Source organism: Erythrolamprus reginae, chromosome 1, assembly GCF_031021105.1.
Source record: "Erythrolamprus reginae isolate rEryReg1 chromosome 1, rEryReg1.hap1, whole genome shotgun sequence".
Classification (NCBI taxonomy): domain Eukaryota; kingdom Metazoa; phylum Chordata; class Lepidosauria; order Squamata; family Dipsadidae; genus Erythrolamprus; species Erythrolamprus reginae.
Window position 1 is genome coordinate 209,294,503 of NC_091950.1, and position 18,072 is coordinate 209,312,574.

Below are 18,072 nucleotides of genomic sequence, written 5' to 3' on the forward strand. Positions count from 1 at the left end.
AACGGGAAACTTAACCTTACACTAGTTGTAAGAGTGGAGTAACAATGTTTTAAAACATGTGGGGAGAAAGTAAAAGTTAACAGTGGAAGTTATAGTATTGTCTTCAGGGGCTTTCTACTTCGGTTCCCATCCATTTCCACCCCTATTTTTGAACAAGAAAAATCTCAGTGGGCACACTGAAAACTCGTGTACCTCTGAGTTTCAGTGCTGCTGTGGAGCTATACAGGCTCAATGACCTCTTCACTACTGCTTTGGGGAGGAAAAAGGCACTCAGTAAGTCATGCTCTTTTCTGACATGGTAAATCACCCCATTCCTCAGAGGTCTGTAAGGGGCGTGCATAAACGCACCATTGTGCCTACCGTCTCTGTCTTACTGTCCCATTGTCCTAATTTACCTGTACCTACTTTGCTTATGTTTTTAATACCAATACCTGCTATTTTGTACATGTTTTTGATAAAATAAATAAAATATTATTATTATTATTATTATTATTATTATTATTATTATTAATAAGAGTAGTAATAATAATAATAATAATTAATAATAATAATAATAATATCTGGAGGGGACAGGCTGGGCATTTCTATGAGAGAAGTGCTGTGGCACTGAGGTAAATGAGTACTCAGCTGATTCTAAGCTTAGATTACCTTTGTCAACCAAGGGCAATTGTATTTAGTGCCATAATGAATGATTAATCACAAACTCAAACAAATGTGAACTACATTTATGATTAGCCCTTAGTAATTAATCACAGATTCGCCTTTATCATATCCATTTGTAATTCAGACTCAGCATGCTGATTTCAACGCACGATTCAGTTCACAAGGATTTTGTTTTTAACAGGTCTCAAATGGCACAGACCCTTCCAGATCCAGGTCTACCAAAGAAAGAACTGAAGAAGTCTGAACAGAGCTATCATCTATTACAAGTTTTAACCCCTATCTAACCCCTAACTCTGAGGAACTTTTCACAATTCAGCAGTAGGGAATTTGCAAGATGCAACATTCCTTTGCAGACTTGAGTCCTGAAAAAGCCACCTGAATTGTAGGCCAACTTGGCTCTGAGCCTACATTTGGCTGCTACAGTTGTAATCCAAATAGAACAGAAATTGAATGGAACATCTGTGTGTATGGAATTGATTACAGCCTTTAAGAGTAAAAAAGCCGACTTTCCGTTGTTTGGCAATATTAACATTTATTTTTAGTTTACAATAGGCTTTCTTTGTATAAAGAAATGCAACAATTTCCCAATAAGAAATTAAGCAAATCTCAACTTTATGGCTAAATAAAAAGAATGCTTACAAGGCATTCTCTTCATTGACCTACAAATATTAACAGAACATTGCTGTTTAAATGAACATTTTACAAGCTCGTTCGTTTTATGTTAATAACAACTGATGTTTTGCTGTACATAGCTTTACCTAACTTGGGGCCTTCCAGATTTTGAGGAATTGCAATTGTCAGGATTTTCCAGATCAACCAGGAGGTCCAATGCACTTGGAAAACACTAGCTTACCACATTCTTACCACTTCCTTACATCCTGGAAAGACACAGCTAAGGGAAATGATTTTTTTCTGACAATCCAGGCAATGTCATCCAGGCTGGGAAGGGACAAATAGCCTTAGGCTCAACTCTACAAGACTGGTCATTTTATAATTAAGAACCAATGTCTTCCAATGTCCATTTACAAAGGTTCACCACTTTTAGGGTATGGTGTGGTGAGGAAATTTTGCATAATTTGAAGATCTTCCATGGTTTTTGACTCATGCTCAATGAACAAGTGGCAGTTGTGACCATGATGGCCTTTGCATGGCTCCATTTTATGTTCCAAATAGTGAACATTGGATTCCAATTTCCTCAATTGGAAAGTCCTTCATACAGACACTTGTGCTTTAGTTAACTCCTGCCTGGACTACTTCCATACTGTATGAGACTAGCCTTGAAAATCATTCAGAAGTTACAGCTGGTCCAGAATGTAGCCATGGGAATAGTAACAGGCACTCTCCATTTTGCCCAGATTTACTTTGTGAGTTGTATTGGTTACTGGTGACCTTCAAGATGCATTTCAAGAAGTTAGTTGTCACTTACAAATCCCTTCATAACTTCAGACCTGTATACTTATAGGATTAACTTTCTCCTGTTCTCAGATAGTAACATTTGCCTGAGCTGAGATAGGCCAGGTGCAAATTGTAAATCAATGTCTCTTATGAGGATCTAGGCCAGGGATGTCAAACTCGATTTCATTGAAGGGCACAACAGGGTTATACTTGAACTCAGGGAGGCGTGGGGGCATGGCCGGGGTGTGTGGCCAGCTCGATGTCACTCATCCGATGCTCTGTTTTTGGCCGTGACTGCCTTCTGCAGCCCTTTGCCAGAGAAAATGAAGCCCATGAGGGCCTTCCCTCCCTTTCACTGGCAGAGGGTTGCAGGAAGTCATTGTGCCCGAAAATTGGGCCTGGCAGGCCATACATACCCTTGTGAGCTCTGTTTTTGCTGGCAGAGGCATCAAGGGCCAGTCCTTCACTATTTCCAGGGTAGGCTAAGTACCCTGTGGATTGCATCCAGCACAAGGACCTTGAGTTTGACACCCTTGATTTAGGCGATAACTTCTCTCTGGGCTGTAAGATGCTATGAAACTGCACTTTCCGTCACGACTGACTCAGTTACTATATGCTTTTGTAAAGATCTAAAACCCTGGCTCTTCAAAGGAGACTGTGGAGTATAATCTGCTACCTGGTGTTGGATTTTTGTTTTATAATTGTGACTGAATATTGTTTGCAATCACCCCTCTAATATATTACCACATATTATTTATTTAGGTTGCTTATCTATTTTTGTTATTATTGTTTTTAATACTAAAATGCAATCTATATAGAATTATTCCTATATGTCTTTAATACACATTATAATACATCACAGTACAGTGGTACCTCTACTTAAGAACTTAATTTGTTCTTTGACCAGTAGAAAAGTAAGGACCACCTTTGGTAGGAAGGTAAGAGCGTTCTGTGCGGCTTTGGCTTTTAGTCATGCCAGCCACATGAGCATGGAGACGTTTTTGGACAGCGCTGAATCTTCGGTTTTGAAACAGAGTTGAGCACCGCCCCCTAGAGTTGGGAACAACTAGCACGTACTGTATGTGCATTGGAAATCTTTACCTTTACCTTTCAAAGCACTGGAAATAGAACAAAACAATTGAGTGAGAGAGGTCGGAGTCAATGCAAAGCTGAACACCCAAAACCTCAAAACTTAGCATTACTTTGCAGCAGGAGCTGAAGTATTTGCACTGCATCTGGCAAATGTACTAATTACATTTGCAGTCTTTTGAACCACGGTTGTTGCCTCATGAGTCCCATGTGTCTAGGAATAAAGGCTGGAAGAAAATACTTAAGCACTGGAATAGCTTTACTTGCTCAATTTGAAAATCACCACTTTACTATTTATATTGCTGCTGTTTCTCAATGAAAAGGAACACTTTCATTTTGGAATAATTTATTTCCAAATCCTCATCCAGATAGTATTTGATTAACAGTGCAGGGGACAAAAACAGCCATCTAGGGTCCAAGAAAAATGTCTCTGTTATCAGTATAAAGAAGCACAGAAACATGCTGTAGTGGACATAGAGATTCATGTTTCCAAATGGTCCAGATAACCCCATTAACATAGGAATGAAAAAAAGGGGGAGGGATCCTTGCTTAACTCCTGCTTGCATGCAAATTAATGGTATGAGAGTGGCAGAGTATGACATTTGACTGGAATAAGGTATCTTCATAAAACATAATGATTAGCTATCATTCATGATTGTCATTAGAGGAAAAAGCTGGCTTTGCTTCAGGAAAAAATGAATAGAAATCTTGATGCATTTCCCCCAAATCAAAAAGGCTGATTTAAAATCAGTTTGTTCCACAATTACAACATTTTCTTGGGCTAACTTTAGATAAAAATTCCTGGTATATAATTTATCGGTAAGCATCTTGGGTTAGATGTCATCCTTTTTAATGATGGTGATGGTTACAGATCATTTCCAGTCTTTAAGCATCTGGGTCTGCAGAAGTCAATGCCTTTTCTACCCAGAAGAGCACTTCATGCTTACATGATTTATCCCCTTTACCTTCCATATTAGTAATGAAAAGCTTTAAATGCATCAATTTTTGCATTTGTTCGGATGTCATTATCACTATTAAGTCAGAAACATTTGTCACACTCAACTGTCCTCCTCCTCCTCTGTACTTGGTGTGCAGAGTTTGTATTCCCACCTTTCCCACTGTATGAATTGGTCTAATATGGAAATTACCTACTTCTTACTTTCCAATCTCTCACCCAAAATTTCCAGAAAAGTAGCAATGTTACCAACAGGAGGTATAGGACCTGGTCACCACTTAGCAAAGGGGCTGCCAAAAACAGTCTTAACATTCTGTCACGAATTGTCTTGCTGTTTGTTTTATATTGTGTGTCACATTGCTATTTTTTATTTCGTCTCCAATCATAAATCACTAAAGTTTACATACTGTGGGAGAAAAAAACTATATACCAACAACTTAACATATTACTAATATATTTGTTCCTGTGATGGGAAATGTTCCATGACTCTTCTATAAGTAAAGCCTTGTTTTCTAAATATCTTGAAATGAAAAATTAAGAGGAAACAGCTTATCTAAACAATTAAATTGATGCTTTAAAAAGACATTTATACGTGCAAGTCCGTGTATAACTGGGAGCTAACTTGAGAAGATAAAAGCTCAGAAGGGCTTAATATTACAAACTTGATTATATGAAAATAATTTCAGTGTATTTAAGGAGATTTACTGTTAAAGAACAGATTTATACCGTATTTTTCAGAGTATAAGACACACCGGAATATAAGATGCACCTTAGTTTGGGGGGAGGAAAATAGGGAAAAGAATCTGCTTACCAGGTATTCATCTAGCTAGCGTCTTTAGTCTGGTCAACTTCAGCACATTATTTTATCCCCTGATTAAGGTCTTTTAAAAAAAATTATTCTGAGAGAGTAACAATGAAAGTGTTTGTAAGCTGGTAAGAGCTGGGAACATCATTAGCACCTGGTTAAGGCTGGAAAGAAACATTTGGACAAGTTAGACCAATGGGGGGGGGAAACCTGCAAAGATTTAGGGCTTGGAAAACATTCTTCGCAGAGAGTAACAATGAAAGAGCCTGCAAGGTAAGAGCTGGGAAGATCGTTAGCAGCTAGTTAGGGCTGGAAAAAACCTCCTACATTCAGAGTATAAGACGCACCCAAATTATCAGCCTCTTTTAGGAAGGAAAAAAGTGTGTCTTATACACTGAAAAATACGGTAATTGTTTTATGGCTTTATGGATTTGTAAGTATAATAATATTCTCTGAATAACAGAAATTAGTAATAAGTTTTAGTTTCTAGAATTCTCAATTCATGGGACAGCACCAAAAGTATGAATGTCTCTTCCTTCCCCCCCCCCTCTCATACACACAATTGTATTATCCAGTGCTGTGCATGTGCATCCTCCCTTTCAGACAAATGGGAAGGATATAATAAGAATTATATATAGAAGTGTATAAACAATGCCTCTTAAATAATACTGCAGATACATTGCAATCCAATTTCTTAGCCACCAAGGAGCACTTAAAAATAATAAACTAGCTCATTGTTGCAGAAAAAATCAGGAGAGTAAGAATAACACGGAGAAACTGAAAACCTCCAACTTCAAGGCAAGCAAAAAGAAAATCCTAAACTTTAAGTTTTTTGACACCACAAAGATAGAAATTGCAGACAGTGCAATCTTTACTCCTGGTGATTGTAATCCTAGCTATTAAAAAAAACAGGAATAGCAATAATACGTGTATTTCATACGACACTTTGTTAAACCAAGCTTTCAGTTATGAAAGTAAAAAAAAAAAGGTTTTCCTTACCTGCATGTTCTCCCTCAGGTCAGTTGCTTCTCTCAATGGGTGTACTGCTAGCTTAAAGATATCATCTATAATCTTAAGGCTTGTGTTCCTCAGCATAGTATAGTCCCTAGTTTTCCTTCCCATTCTAGAGGTCAGGCTACGCTTTTGGGGCTTCCCTCCACCGCTCCGGTTAGTTATTGCAATGTGTACAAAAAGTGTAACGTGCTCCATGATGTCCCCTACGAAGGAGCGCAGAGGTATGTGCCGATAGCCTGACTGTAAACATTCCAAGGGGATCGTATATTGGCCGATAAATTCATCACCGATATAATCATCATCCAAGACTACAAAACGAATCATTGCAAGCTCTGGCAAGTTGATCTCAAACTCAAAACTCTCGTCAAAAATAGGATTATCACTGTTCTGCTGAACCGTTTTAGTCCTCTGCTCTGTACAATCTGCGGGGATGCCATGGATTTCTAGGCAGACATAAGGATCTATGACGTCCCCTTTGGCACAGGCTCCTTTGGGCTTTGGAAAGTTTTGTCCACTGATGATTTTGACGTGTAAAACCTGTGGGGAAGCCCCTGGGACGATGCCTTTTGTGTTTGCACTGAAGTAAGACACTTCTTCTCGCATAACAGACGGCCGAAGGACGTAACCACACCCTCCATTCTGTAGAAACCATCCAGTATGTAAATCCATCATTGGCCCAGGCGTTTGATAATTCATTGCCACTACCTGGCAACCACAGTTCCAAAAGTCTTGTGGGTTTACATTACTGGAATCTATTCTCATGGCACTTGGATATATTCGAGACAGAAATCTCTTGTTGTAATTGACAAAGTCCTCTGAACATTCGTTTGCAATTTTACTGGCTTCTCCTTCACTGAAGGAACACACTTCCCAATAATTCTGATTTTTCATTGAGTCCTCAAAATCCTTGAATTGGACTGATTTACATATAGTCACAAGATCCGAAAGCTCTTTGCATAGCCAGGACATTTTTTGGTCCCCTAAATTTTCTTCAGACTTTTTCCGAGATATTTCAGCTTCTTCATCTTCATCTGTGACTTCCCCTTCTAATAAATCCTTACCATAAAGCAGTTTCTTTCCTTTGATAATAATCTTCATTTTCAGTTTCTCTGGAGATGGCAGATACATTTCTGATGGTAGAGGTGCATCTATGTAGAGTTTGGTCCCAAAAGTCTTCTTCATTTGTTCAGCCATAATTTTCTGCTGCTGTATGGAGCAGTGGTTTTGCAAGCAGAGAATAAGAGGATACTCTGAAGAAACAAAGGCCAATTTGTTGATTACTTCAATTACATATTTAAAGGACAAAGATGATGCCCTATTATTACAGTTACAAATGATGGGCTCATTATCTGGCCCATCACAAACATCCAATTCGATACTTCTACAGCCCATCTTCAGTGCCCTGATATAGCCATTGATATCTGCTGGCCCTCGGACCTGGTCTTCTATCAGATAGGTATTGTGAGATGAGTTAATATAATAGTGTGATATAGACTGGGTCATGTCTTGAACAACTTTTATATGTGTGGTATCAAAAATGTCACATTCTGGAGACAACAAATATTGTGTAAATCCATCGACTGCAAGGAAACCTTTCAACTGCCCTTCTTGTGAAAATTCATATCTACGAATGATATCAAGGCAAATGTCCTCCGTGACATCTGCAACTCCTTGCTCGGCTTCTAAAAAAAGCATGAGGTCCTTGGCATCTACATACTCTTTGTTTTTAGAGATTTGCACTAGCAAAAAATAAACTTCAGATCTTGTACAAAGCTCTGTGTATGCTTCACAAAATTCTTCTGTTGTTACGTGAGTTGTTAGTTTCTCTTTGCTCCTTTGAATCTCCTTAAATTTCAATCTGATTTTGGACTCTTTTAAGGCCGGGTTCATCTGTTTTATTAATTCTACAACTGTGTCCTCCAACATAATCCCATTGCCTTCAACATCTGCAGCTTCAAATACAGATGTAAGCCAAGCAAACCGTGGAGTGTTTTGACTACTCTCTATCAAATCCAAACATTGCTTCGTACGAGAAACTAGGTACTGTAAACCTGACACCCAAATGTTGGCCACATCTGCAGAATTGGCAACTAAGTCTAAAGAATCGTAATTTTCCCCATGAATTATGGAGAAGGCACAGTCTTCAGAAATCTGATCTGCAAGTCCATTGTTTCTGAACGTTTCTGTGTTCTTCCCTAACCTGATTTCTTTAATTGCAGAAATATCAAGTTTGGCCTTCTCGGAATCCTTTTTAGAAGGTTCCCAGCGAAGTGCCTGCAAATCAGGGTCAAGAGTAAAAAATCTATTATAAATACGAGAGTTCAGCCGGACTTTCTTCAGTTCACAACCAGCTTGCATGAAGCTAATGCAGTCACTTGCGCTACTTATTTTCTTTTCCGAGGGCATGCTGCTGAAGGAGACTGTTTTCTTGCGTCCACATTTTGAAGGGTCCTGTCAAGGAAAAGGAAAAGAAAGTCAGTGCTTTCAAGTCACATGACAAACTATAAATGAAATGCAAAATATAATGGTGACAATTGTAGTAAACAAAAAACCCACGATTTGAGTATTGCCCACAAGATCATATGCTGCAATGTCCTACCGGTCAATGACTACTTCAGCTTCAACCGCAACAACACAAGAGCACGCAACAGATTCAAACTTAATACAAACCGCTCCAAACTTGACTGTAAAAAATATGATTTCAACAATCGAGTTATCGAAGCGTGGAACTCATTACCGGACTCAATTGTGTCAACCCCTAACCCCCAACATTTCTCCCTTAGACTCTCCACGATTGACCGCTCCAGATTCCTAAGAGGTATGGGGCGTACATAAGTGCACTGGTGTGCCTACTGTCCCCTGTCCAATTGTCTTTCCTTTCTCTCACTTATCATATATATTCTCTTTCTTTCATATACCCTCTCCTCTAAGTTCACTTTACCCTTATATATATTACTACATGTCTATTTTTCTTCCTATGTATTTGTGTATTGGACAAATGAATAAATAAAAATAAATAAAATTTTAAAAAATCATGGTGGCAACTGGCATATAAATTACAATTCATGTTTATGCTAAGCATTCTACTGTACTATAATCATTACTGTGGTATCATATAAGTAGTCCTCAGGTTATGTGGTTGCATGTTTTAGCAACAGCAATCCCATTCAGTCCCGGCTGTCATAATAACCCCAAATCATTAAGTGGAAAGAAGCAGTAGCTCCAGATAAAGTGAAATGGAGGGGAAGGCCAGGGGTAGAGGAGGGCCTGGGAGAGCCAGCACATCCTCATTCAGATGGGACCATGCTGAGAGAAGGAGAAAGCCAACACAGGCTGCATGCCAGCAAGAGGCTGCTGTAGGTAGGAGGAAAAAGTAGAGCAAATTTTCAGAGTGTCTTGCAGCCTTCCCCATTGGCTTCCCCATTGCCTGTGTTTGTGGGAAGCTGGCACTGGAGGTCACTAATGGTGAGGCATAAGGCATAACAGTGAGCTGGGTACCCAAGCACCCAGATCATGATCAAGTGACCTTCAAGCTGCTACATAACTTCAAGAACCAGGGACACCTCCATTTTTTCAGCACCACTGAAACCCTCAATGCTCACTGAGAATAAACATAAGCCAGGAACTACCTGTACTGAAATTAATGGGACCTATGGATTCAAACGATATACGAGGGTCGCCCGAAAAGTAATGCACCAACATTTTTTCTTAGCCTTCAGTAATGGTACGAATGCGAAATTTTAGATATACATATACATTATTTGAATTTTCAGGAGTGTATGTGTAAATTTTATGTTTCTTCAGACAAATAGCATAGCTGCAGAAGTGAAATAGCGTCTGTAAGTGATGTACGTTACAAGCAGCGTGTTGTCATTGAATTTCTCACTGCGGAGAAAGAAACTGTTGGGAACATTCACAAACGTTTGTGTACAGATTATGGAGAATCTGCAGTCGACAGAAGTACAGTTAGTTGCTGGGCACAGAGGGTGAGGCCATTAGTAGATGGTTCAGCAGAGCTCCAAGGCTTCATGACCAGAACAAGGAGGATACCGACAGGGCATGTACGCCCTTGTGTCTCACTGGAGGAAGGCCATAGAACAGGACAGAAATACGTGGAAAAATAGGGAGTGTAGAAGAAACATCATTCTTTCTTGTGGGTAACTTTCATTGTGTTCAATAAATAATTGTTGAAGAAAAATTGTGGTGCCTTACGTTCTGGACAACCTTTGTATATCAATTATACAAAGGGCAAGAATTAACAGTGAAGCACAAATGAAATGACTGACAGATGGCAGGTTTAGGAACTGAAGTGTCCCATCAAAACAATTGTAGTACACCTTGCTCTATGGTTATCTGTGTTTCTAATACTAAATATTCAGTGTAGTAGTTTATTAACCAGCTATTCTACTGCCTGCTAACCATATCATACATGCCAGATTATTTTGGCTTTATCTGTAACTTGTTGCGTATATCCTAAGATTTTTATTAATATTGCTTCTTCATTGCTTATTTGACCCCTATGACAATCATTAAGTGTTGTACCACATGATTCTTGACAAATGTATATTTTATTTTATGTACGTTGAGAGCATATGCACCAAGACAAATTCCTTGTGTGTCCAATCACACTTGGCCAATAAAATTCTACTCTATTCTATTCTATTTTGGTGAATATATTATCCATAAGGAGAAAAGACATCAAGTGATTTGGTATTTAATTACGGGAGTGAGAGACAGAATTAGAGTGTGATTTTCAATGGAAATCAATGGAAACCTGGACAGCATATGCATTTTTTAAAAAAACTGCAGTTCAATGAATTTGAACTCATTTTTTATTTATTTGATACCTTTCCATCATTTCCCATGGAATAAGAGTTACTTGGCATCTGCCTTAGGAAGGTGCTATGCAGTTGTTGAAAATGTAATATAGTATTTTGCTTTCCCTCATTCAATTGTCTTTCTGCTTTAAAATAAGATGCCAAGGAAATAGATTGGCCCTCATCTTTAAATTTGTAATGTTTTGCTAGAGGGGACGTCAGCACCATAAAACTGCTAAATTAAAAGGAAGAGAGCAAGAAATACCTCTGACGTTCTTTCCAAAAATATAAACCCTTGGCCCCAGGAGATGGCAAATAAATTCTTAAGATCTTTCGAGAGTGAGAAAAAAAATGACCTTGGGATATATCTGAGAAAAAGGGAACATCAACTGTGGAGCGTATCAGTAGTGGTTGAGGTTGTATGTGGAACATTAAAAGGAATGCCATCTGTTCTGAAGCTTTTGGAAAGCAAGACACTGGCACACCTAAGAAGTTCACCTGTAATGGTATAAGGCCTCCCACATAAGACTTGGAAGACAAGTGCAAGTGAAGAGGCTACACAATAGTCAGACCAGGGACAGCTTAGCCTGCAGGGAAAAAAAATCCCAGCTACTTATGGACATGGGGTTCTCTTGTAACATGGGGTGAAGCTGGAGAATCCATAAAATCATCCAAATGCAAGATGAAACACTGTTTTTGAAATGGCTTTTGACAGTCGCAAACTTCCTAACAGACAGGAAGCAGCAGATGAAGCTAGGCAAAATCACATCAAATACCTGTACAATTAGCATCGCCCCACCCCTCAAGGCTGTGTATTCTCACTACTTCACTCCATATACCAATGATTGCAACCTACTGAAGTTTGCAGATGATACAACAGTGACTGGTCTCATTCGAGATAACTATGAAACCGAAAACAGATAGGAGGTTGATCAACTAGCCTCGTGGTGTGGCTGGAACAATCTGGAACTGAACATACTCAAAACCATAGAAATGGTGGTAGACATTTGGAGAAACCTTCCCATCCTACCACCTCTTACAATACAAGACAACACAGTATCAACAGTAGAGACCTTCAAATTTTTAGGTTCTATCATATCTCAAGACCTAAAATGGTCACCTAACATTAAAAAAGTCATCAAAAAAGTACAACATAGAATGTTCTTTCTGCGCCAAATCAGTAAGTTCAAACTGCCCAAGGAGCTGCTGATACAGTTCTACAGAGGAATCATTGAGTCTGTCATCTGCACCTCTATAACTCTCTGGTTTGGTTCTGCAACCCAACAAGACAGACACAGACTTCAGAGCATAATCAGAACTGTAGGAAAAAACAGTTGCTGCCAACCTGCCTTCCATTCCACTAGACACAGGAAAAGTTTTTTCCAGAATGCCATCACTCTGCTAAAGAAATAATTTCTTCACCACTGTCAAACTATTCACTAAGTCTGCATTACCATTCCTATTAGTTTTTCTCATAGTTCCTATCACCCATCTCCTCCCACTTATGACTGTCTGACTGTAACTTGTTGCTTGTATCCTTACGATTTATATTAATATTGTTTCCTGATTGCTTATTTAAATCCTATGACAATCATTAAGTGTTGTACCTCATGATTCTTGATGAAGATATCTTTTCTTTTATGTACACTGAGAGCATATGCACCAAAGACAAATTCCTTGTGTCCAATCACACTTGGTCAATAAAGAATTCTGTTCTGTTCTGTTCTACTCTACTCTACTCTACTCTATATCACCATCTTTTTTAAAGAAGAAGTAACTGATGGGGAAAAGCAGAGGAACTTGATTGTAAGTTTCTCCTTGGGTGATAGTAGGATTCCTCATGAGGATAAACAAAAAACACTGCATGAGAATAGATGAATAGATGAAAAAAACCCACCTAACAATTGTTTCTTTGTGTTAACTTTGATAATCATTTTATAAATGGTGCAAGATTGACAATCCAGTGTTCATTTTTAAAAAAATAAAATGCCAAGATATGCACAAAAATGTACCTTAAATTTATTTTTATTTCTGCTAGTTCAGTAAAAAATTGCCCAACAGAAAACAAAGAAAGCTCAAGACATTTATATATGAAATGAAAAGATGTGAACACAACAGAAAATACAGACTATCAATACTTTACATCTATTGTAAATAACCAATGGGAGGGAGAGGGGAGAATATAGAAGAGGTTGATATTGGGACATATAACCTATTTATATTCTCAATCCCTAGTGAAATTGATAAGATTTATTTTATACTTAAGCAAATTCTTTACAGTATTTAAGTAAATTTAGGTTTGGTGCTTTATGTATTCCTGAAATGTTTCTTGGGATAGCCTAGATTATAAAAGAGCTACTAGCCAACAGGCATTGAACAAGTATCTGTCTTTACTTTTCTCATTTGATTTTTAAAAACATTGATTGGAAAAATAGTCAACAAATTGTAAGGGAACACGACATCCTATAAAATGTAGTGAGTGAGGCAAGATAATTCAGATAATGCAGTCAGATAATGAGTTGGTGGTTCAGCAGTGAAGAGGTTCTTAATTATTTGAATAACTACATTTTTGGCTGAAGCATAGCATAAGCTCAATCAACGAAAACACAGTTAATATAGGTAAATAAGCATCATTAGTTACTTTGCTTCCACATCTAATACATCAGTAATATTATTAGAAACTTCAGTCCTCTCTTCCAGAAAGCATTCCCTCTAACCAAACTACTGCTGCTACAGGAATTAATGTAAAGTCAATTTTCCTGAAACAAATTAATAAATTCACGCAAATGCAATCTGCAACTGTAATTCCATGCCATTTTCATTACCGTGGCAAAAGATGTCAGATTTTAATTAAAATATTTAAACTGAAAATTAAATGTCTACAGTGATACAGAGTTTCTGTTAAAAAGGGATATATCAAGTCAATAACAGTCATTTTGAAAAAAGGCAGAAAACGCACCAAGGCGCTAACGAAAATGGTGAATAGAGGAACACGATATATAGAAGACCAGATTTGAACTGTAAGTTGTAGACTTTGAACTTAAAATAAGAAAGCATATTGGTCTGGACGTTCTGGCTTTTTATATCCCCACTTCCACCACCAGCAAAACTCATCCTTTAAAGAAACAGGCTAAGAGATCAAAGATTTCCCAGAGCAGCACCTAAAAGAATAAAAGGATATCTTTTAAATAGATATATCCATCTGGTTATGTGTATACAGGTAAGTTGCACATCTGGATAGAATTACAGTGAAAGTAGGGTCATCAAACACTCTTCTGACGACAGTACTTTTGCTATAACACTCTGAACTGAACTGTCATCTCCAAATAGCTGAGACTCCAGGAGAAATCTGGGGATTGCAGACAAACATATCTGCTGACCAACAAGTTGGAAAAAATTATTCTAAACATTATGCAAGAAAATTATGCAAGAAAAATCAAATATATAGGTAGAGAGACTGGCTCAATAACCGTAAATGTGAGAGTGATTTTAGAGATCTAATGGAGAATCACTTAAATATGAGCCAGCAGTGGCATTAATTACGGGACCATCTCTTATTTATTTATTAGATTTGTATGCCGCCCCTCTCCGTAGACTCCCTTATACCTCCCAGAGACTTATAAGAGTATACAGAGTTGGCCTCCTCCAGGTCCCATCAACTAAGCAATGCAGGTTGGTGGGACCGCTGGGGAGGGCCTTCTCTGTTGCCGCCCCAGCTCTATGGAATCAACCCCCCCTGATGTCCATACTGTTCCCACCTTATTGGCTTTCCAAAAGGCCACAAAGACCTGGCTTTGCCGACAGGCCTGGGGGCCAGGAACCAACAACAACCATGGCCAAATTTTATGAATTTCAGTGGACATGTTGGGTTAGTTTATTGTGTTTATTAGGGCTTTTAATTAAGGTTTTATAACTCAGATTTTATATTTGACTTCTTTTTACTGTCTTTGTATTTTATACTATTGTAAGCCACCCTGGCCCCTGACTCCTTTGGGATTGGCCAGCAAAGAAGTCTAATGAATGAATGAGTGAGTGAGTGAGTGAGTGAGTGAGTGAGTGAGTGAGTGAGTGAGTGAGTGAGTGAGTGAGTCAGTCAGTCAGTCAGTCAGTCAGTCAGTCAGTCAATCAATCAATCAATCAATCAATCAATCAATATTAAACAAGGCCATTAACTTGGTTTAAACAAGGTTCCAATTGCCCCTGTTAAATATCAAATTGCCCCTCTGTGGGGCATGGGCCCCACATTGGGAACCAGGGGTGTAGATTTTCCTGCCTAAGCAGGGGGTTGGACTAGAAGACCTCTAAGGTTCCTTCCAACTCTGTTATTCTATTCTATTCTATACTCCACACAATCTAAATGGGGAGCAGCAGTAACCAAAGAATGAATGGTAGGTACATTCCATTTTTCCAAGATTACCTTCAGGAAAAAACCAAGCGCAACATGTTTAATAATAGAGGAACAACTCTATAACTTTTTCAAAATGGCACTTTATTTAAGAAAGAAATCATTTGTCCATTTATTTTGGAATCAGGAAGAATTTTTACAAGGGATTAGTTACATCTTCTGGTTTTTCCAGATACTGCTTTGCTCCATCCAGTTTACGTACACTGATGTATAATAAATATTATTAATGCATGCCTGCTCCTGGAATGTGGGGGGTTTTTTTGTATGAATTTGTTTAATATTTTTTTTACCCAAATCCAAACAAAAGTCAATTAATATACCTTACAAACATATCATAAGCAGCATCTTAATCCATATTCTCCATTTCTATATCCACATTTACATCTTTTTCTAATTAATAAATCAATGGTCTGCATTCAAATCTGGTTTTCTTAGTCCCCTCATACACTCTCTATCTCTCCTATCTACCTTCCTTCTCCTCTCTCTAACCTCTTTTCCTCATCTCATCCTCTCACTCTTTTAACCTTCTCCAAAAAACTACTTCCCCCCTCTCCTTCTTAACCCTTTCTCGAGTGATTTCTACTTCAAAGAAAAAAAACCCACCTTTTTGTTTGGCAGGCTATTAATATAATATTTTTAGTCTATTCCCTTGTCATTTTTCCTTTTTTAAGTTGTCTAAAACACATTTGTTTTTATTACTCTTTATTTTGGTATATACTTCTAATACTAGCATTTACTAAAAACCTTATAATTCTAATTTCCTCATTTCTTATCTCTTCTATTCATGCTATCTTTATTTTAATCCCAACCTTAATTATACTCACTTTCTATCCATTTATAACACTTCATCCAAACCTTGTAATACTCAGAATCCTGTCTATCCTTAAGTCTCATTATCATTCTACTCATCTCAGCACAATCTAAAAAAATTCTGAGCACATCCTGGGATGTGTTTTGATGACAATTTAATCAACAGCTAATCAAAGAGGAGATTCTAGAAATATCATCCTGTTTCATGTTTATCTAGATTATAGTAGCCAAAATTCTTGAACAAACTTTTTAGAGGCTCTGCTGAAGCTGCTTTGTGCAGTATTTATCATTATTATCATGATTCCTTTTATTATTATACAATTTTAATCTCCAAGAGACCACAAAGTATGTTTTGAGAACTCTACGTTTAACTTTTGAGGCAAATCTCAGCATTAAAACAGATGCAACGGGGATTTTCCACAGCTTAGTGCTTGCTTTGTTCACGTCAAACTCTGTTGGCACCATGAGTAAATTGTTCCCAAAGGATAAGCCTATACATTTACTGCAGTTCTCAGTACTGTATTTATTAGTAAATCAACATTTCTTTCTTTTCATTACATCTAAGGATGAAGTAAATTTTTTAAAAAAATCTAGACAACTGCAATCCTATGGCCACTTTCATGATTGGCCTGAATTCCAAACAGACAAAGATTTGTGCTATTATTTTATTTATAAAGGAATAGCACACAGGACAGGATCCATTCCAAAGACCTGTCTGCAGAGATGGGTTGCTACCAGTGCATTACGCTGCTGCATACCGGTAGCGGCCACCAGATTGTGCAATTTATATGCAACCGCTCCAGTACCAGTCCTATGGCCGGACTCTTTTTTCTTTAATTTTTCATATATATATTTTTGCTTTATGCACATGTGCAAAAGCAAAATCTTGTGAGGGGATGCTTGCACGCATGAGATTTCAATGATTTTTTGCTTCCATGCAAGATTTCAGTGCATTTTTGTTTCCTGCATGTTGGTATGTCTCGGTATAGCTAGGCTATGAGACCTTTGACATACACTGAGCAGAGAATTTTAACAGAATATGGATGTGTGATAAAGCCAAAGAAACAAAGACACAGACTTAGTTATGCTTAATAAGTACTATTTATATATATACAAAACAGAAACAATCCATAACAAGCACTAAGCAAATACACTCCCCCCTCAAGGCAAAGCAAAAGCGAATGAGCAAAAAAGCATCATTGAGGGAAGGAGTACTGGCGCCCTCTTATGGCGAACCAGCCCAAAATATTTAAAGTGTTAGTACAAGGGACTACAATAGGTAGTTTACAATGGCAAACCCTAACAACCATGTACCTTGTACTAACACTGCGCATGCATGGAAGAAAAATCATGCTGGGACACATGCCTATGCAAGGTGACTGAAGTTGCATGCGCTGCACAGCGCACCAGTAGTTGCCATCAACGACCCGTAACCGACATCTATCTGCTTGTCTGCTGTATGTTTCCTAAATATACCAGTAGTTGTTGCTCTGGGAACCTAGATTAACAAATATGTAACACAGTCGTGTCTGAAAAAACAATTTTATCTAGAAGCAGTGGTGGCAGAAATTCAGAAGTTATTGGTGCTTCATCACTGGTGGCTTTTAAGATGAGACTGGACAACCACTTGTCTAACATGGTGTAGGGTCTCCTGCTTGAGCAAGGGGCTGGATTAGAAGAACTCCTAGACAGATTCCATATTCCATTCCATTCCTGAAGTCTCTGTTTGTCAGCCACTGTAACCATTGATATCTCATAAGTAACCAAAGAAGAAAACAACACTATGAAGTATTTTCTTATGCTACAGAAAATAGGACAGAAATTTTATCTTGGAATAAATCTCATGAAATTCAAAGGACGCCGTTCTGAATAGAGATGTGCAGGATTATACCATAAAGCAAACACTGGAATTCAATATGGTTTCAGGTCAGAATGTAACAATATAATTTCATCACTATGAGAATAATACTCTTGAACCGAAATACCCAAGATAGCAATCTGGTCTTACAAAAACGGATAATTTCAGGTCAACTTCCATCCCACTATCAAATATATTATCTCTTAATCTTTCTTATCTTCATGAAAATAATAATGACTATTCTAGCTTGTACTGAAGCTA

General features: G+C 38.0%; 1 protein-coding gene across 3 annotated transcripts in view; it reads right to left on the reverse strand.

The window, feature by feature from the left end:
- Positions 1-18,072, reverse strand: part of PLCL1 (phospholipase C like 1 (inactive)) — a 213,032-nt gene that overhangs the window by 37,716 nt on the left and 157,244 nt on the right. For all 3 annotated transcript variants that reach the window (XM_070732099.1, XM_070732101.1, XM_070732100.1), the window contains exon 2: positions 5,907-8,372. In XM_070732099.1, coding sequence (XP_070588200.1) covers positions 5,907-8,372 — 2,466 coding nt within the window. The remainder of the gene's footprint in view (positions 1-5,906; positions 8,373-18,072) is intronic.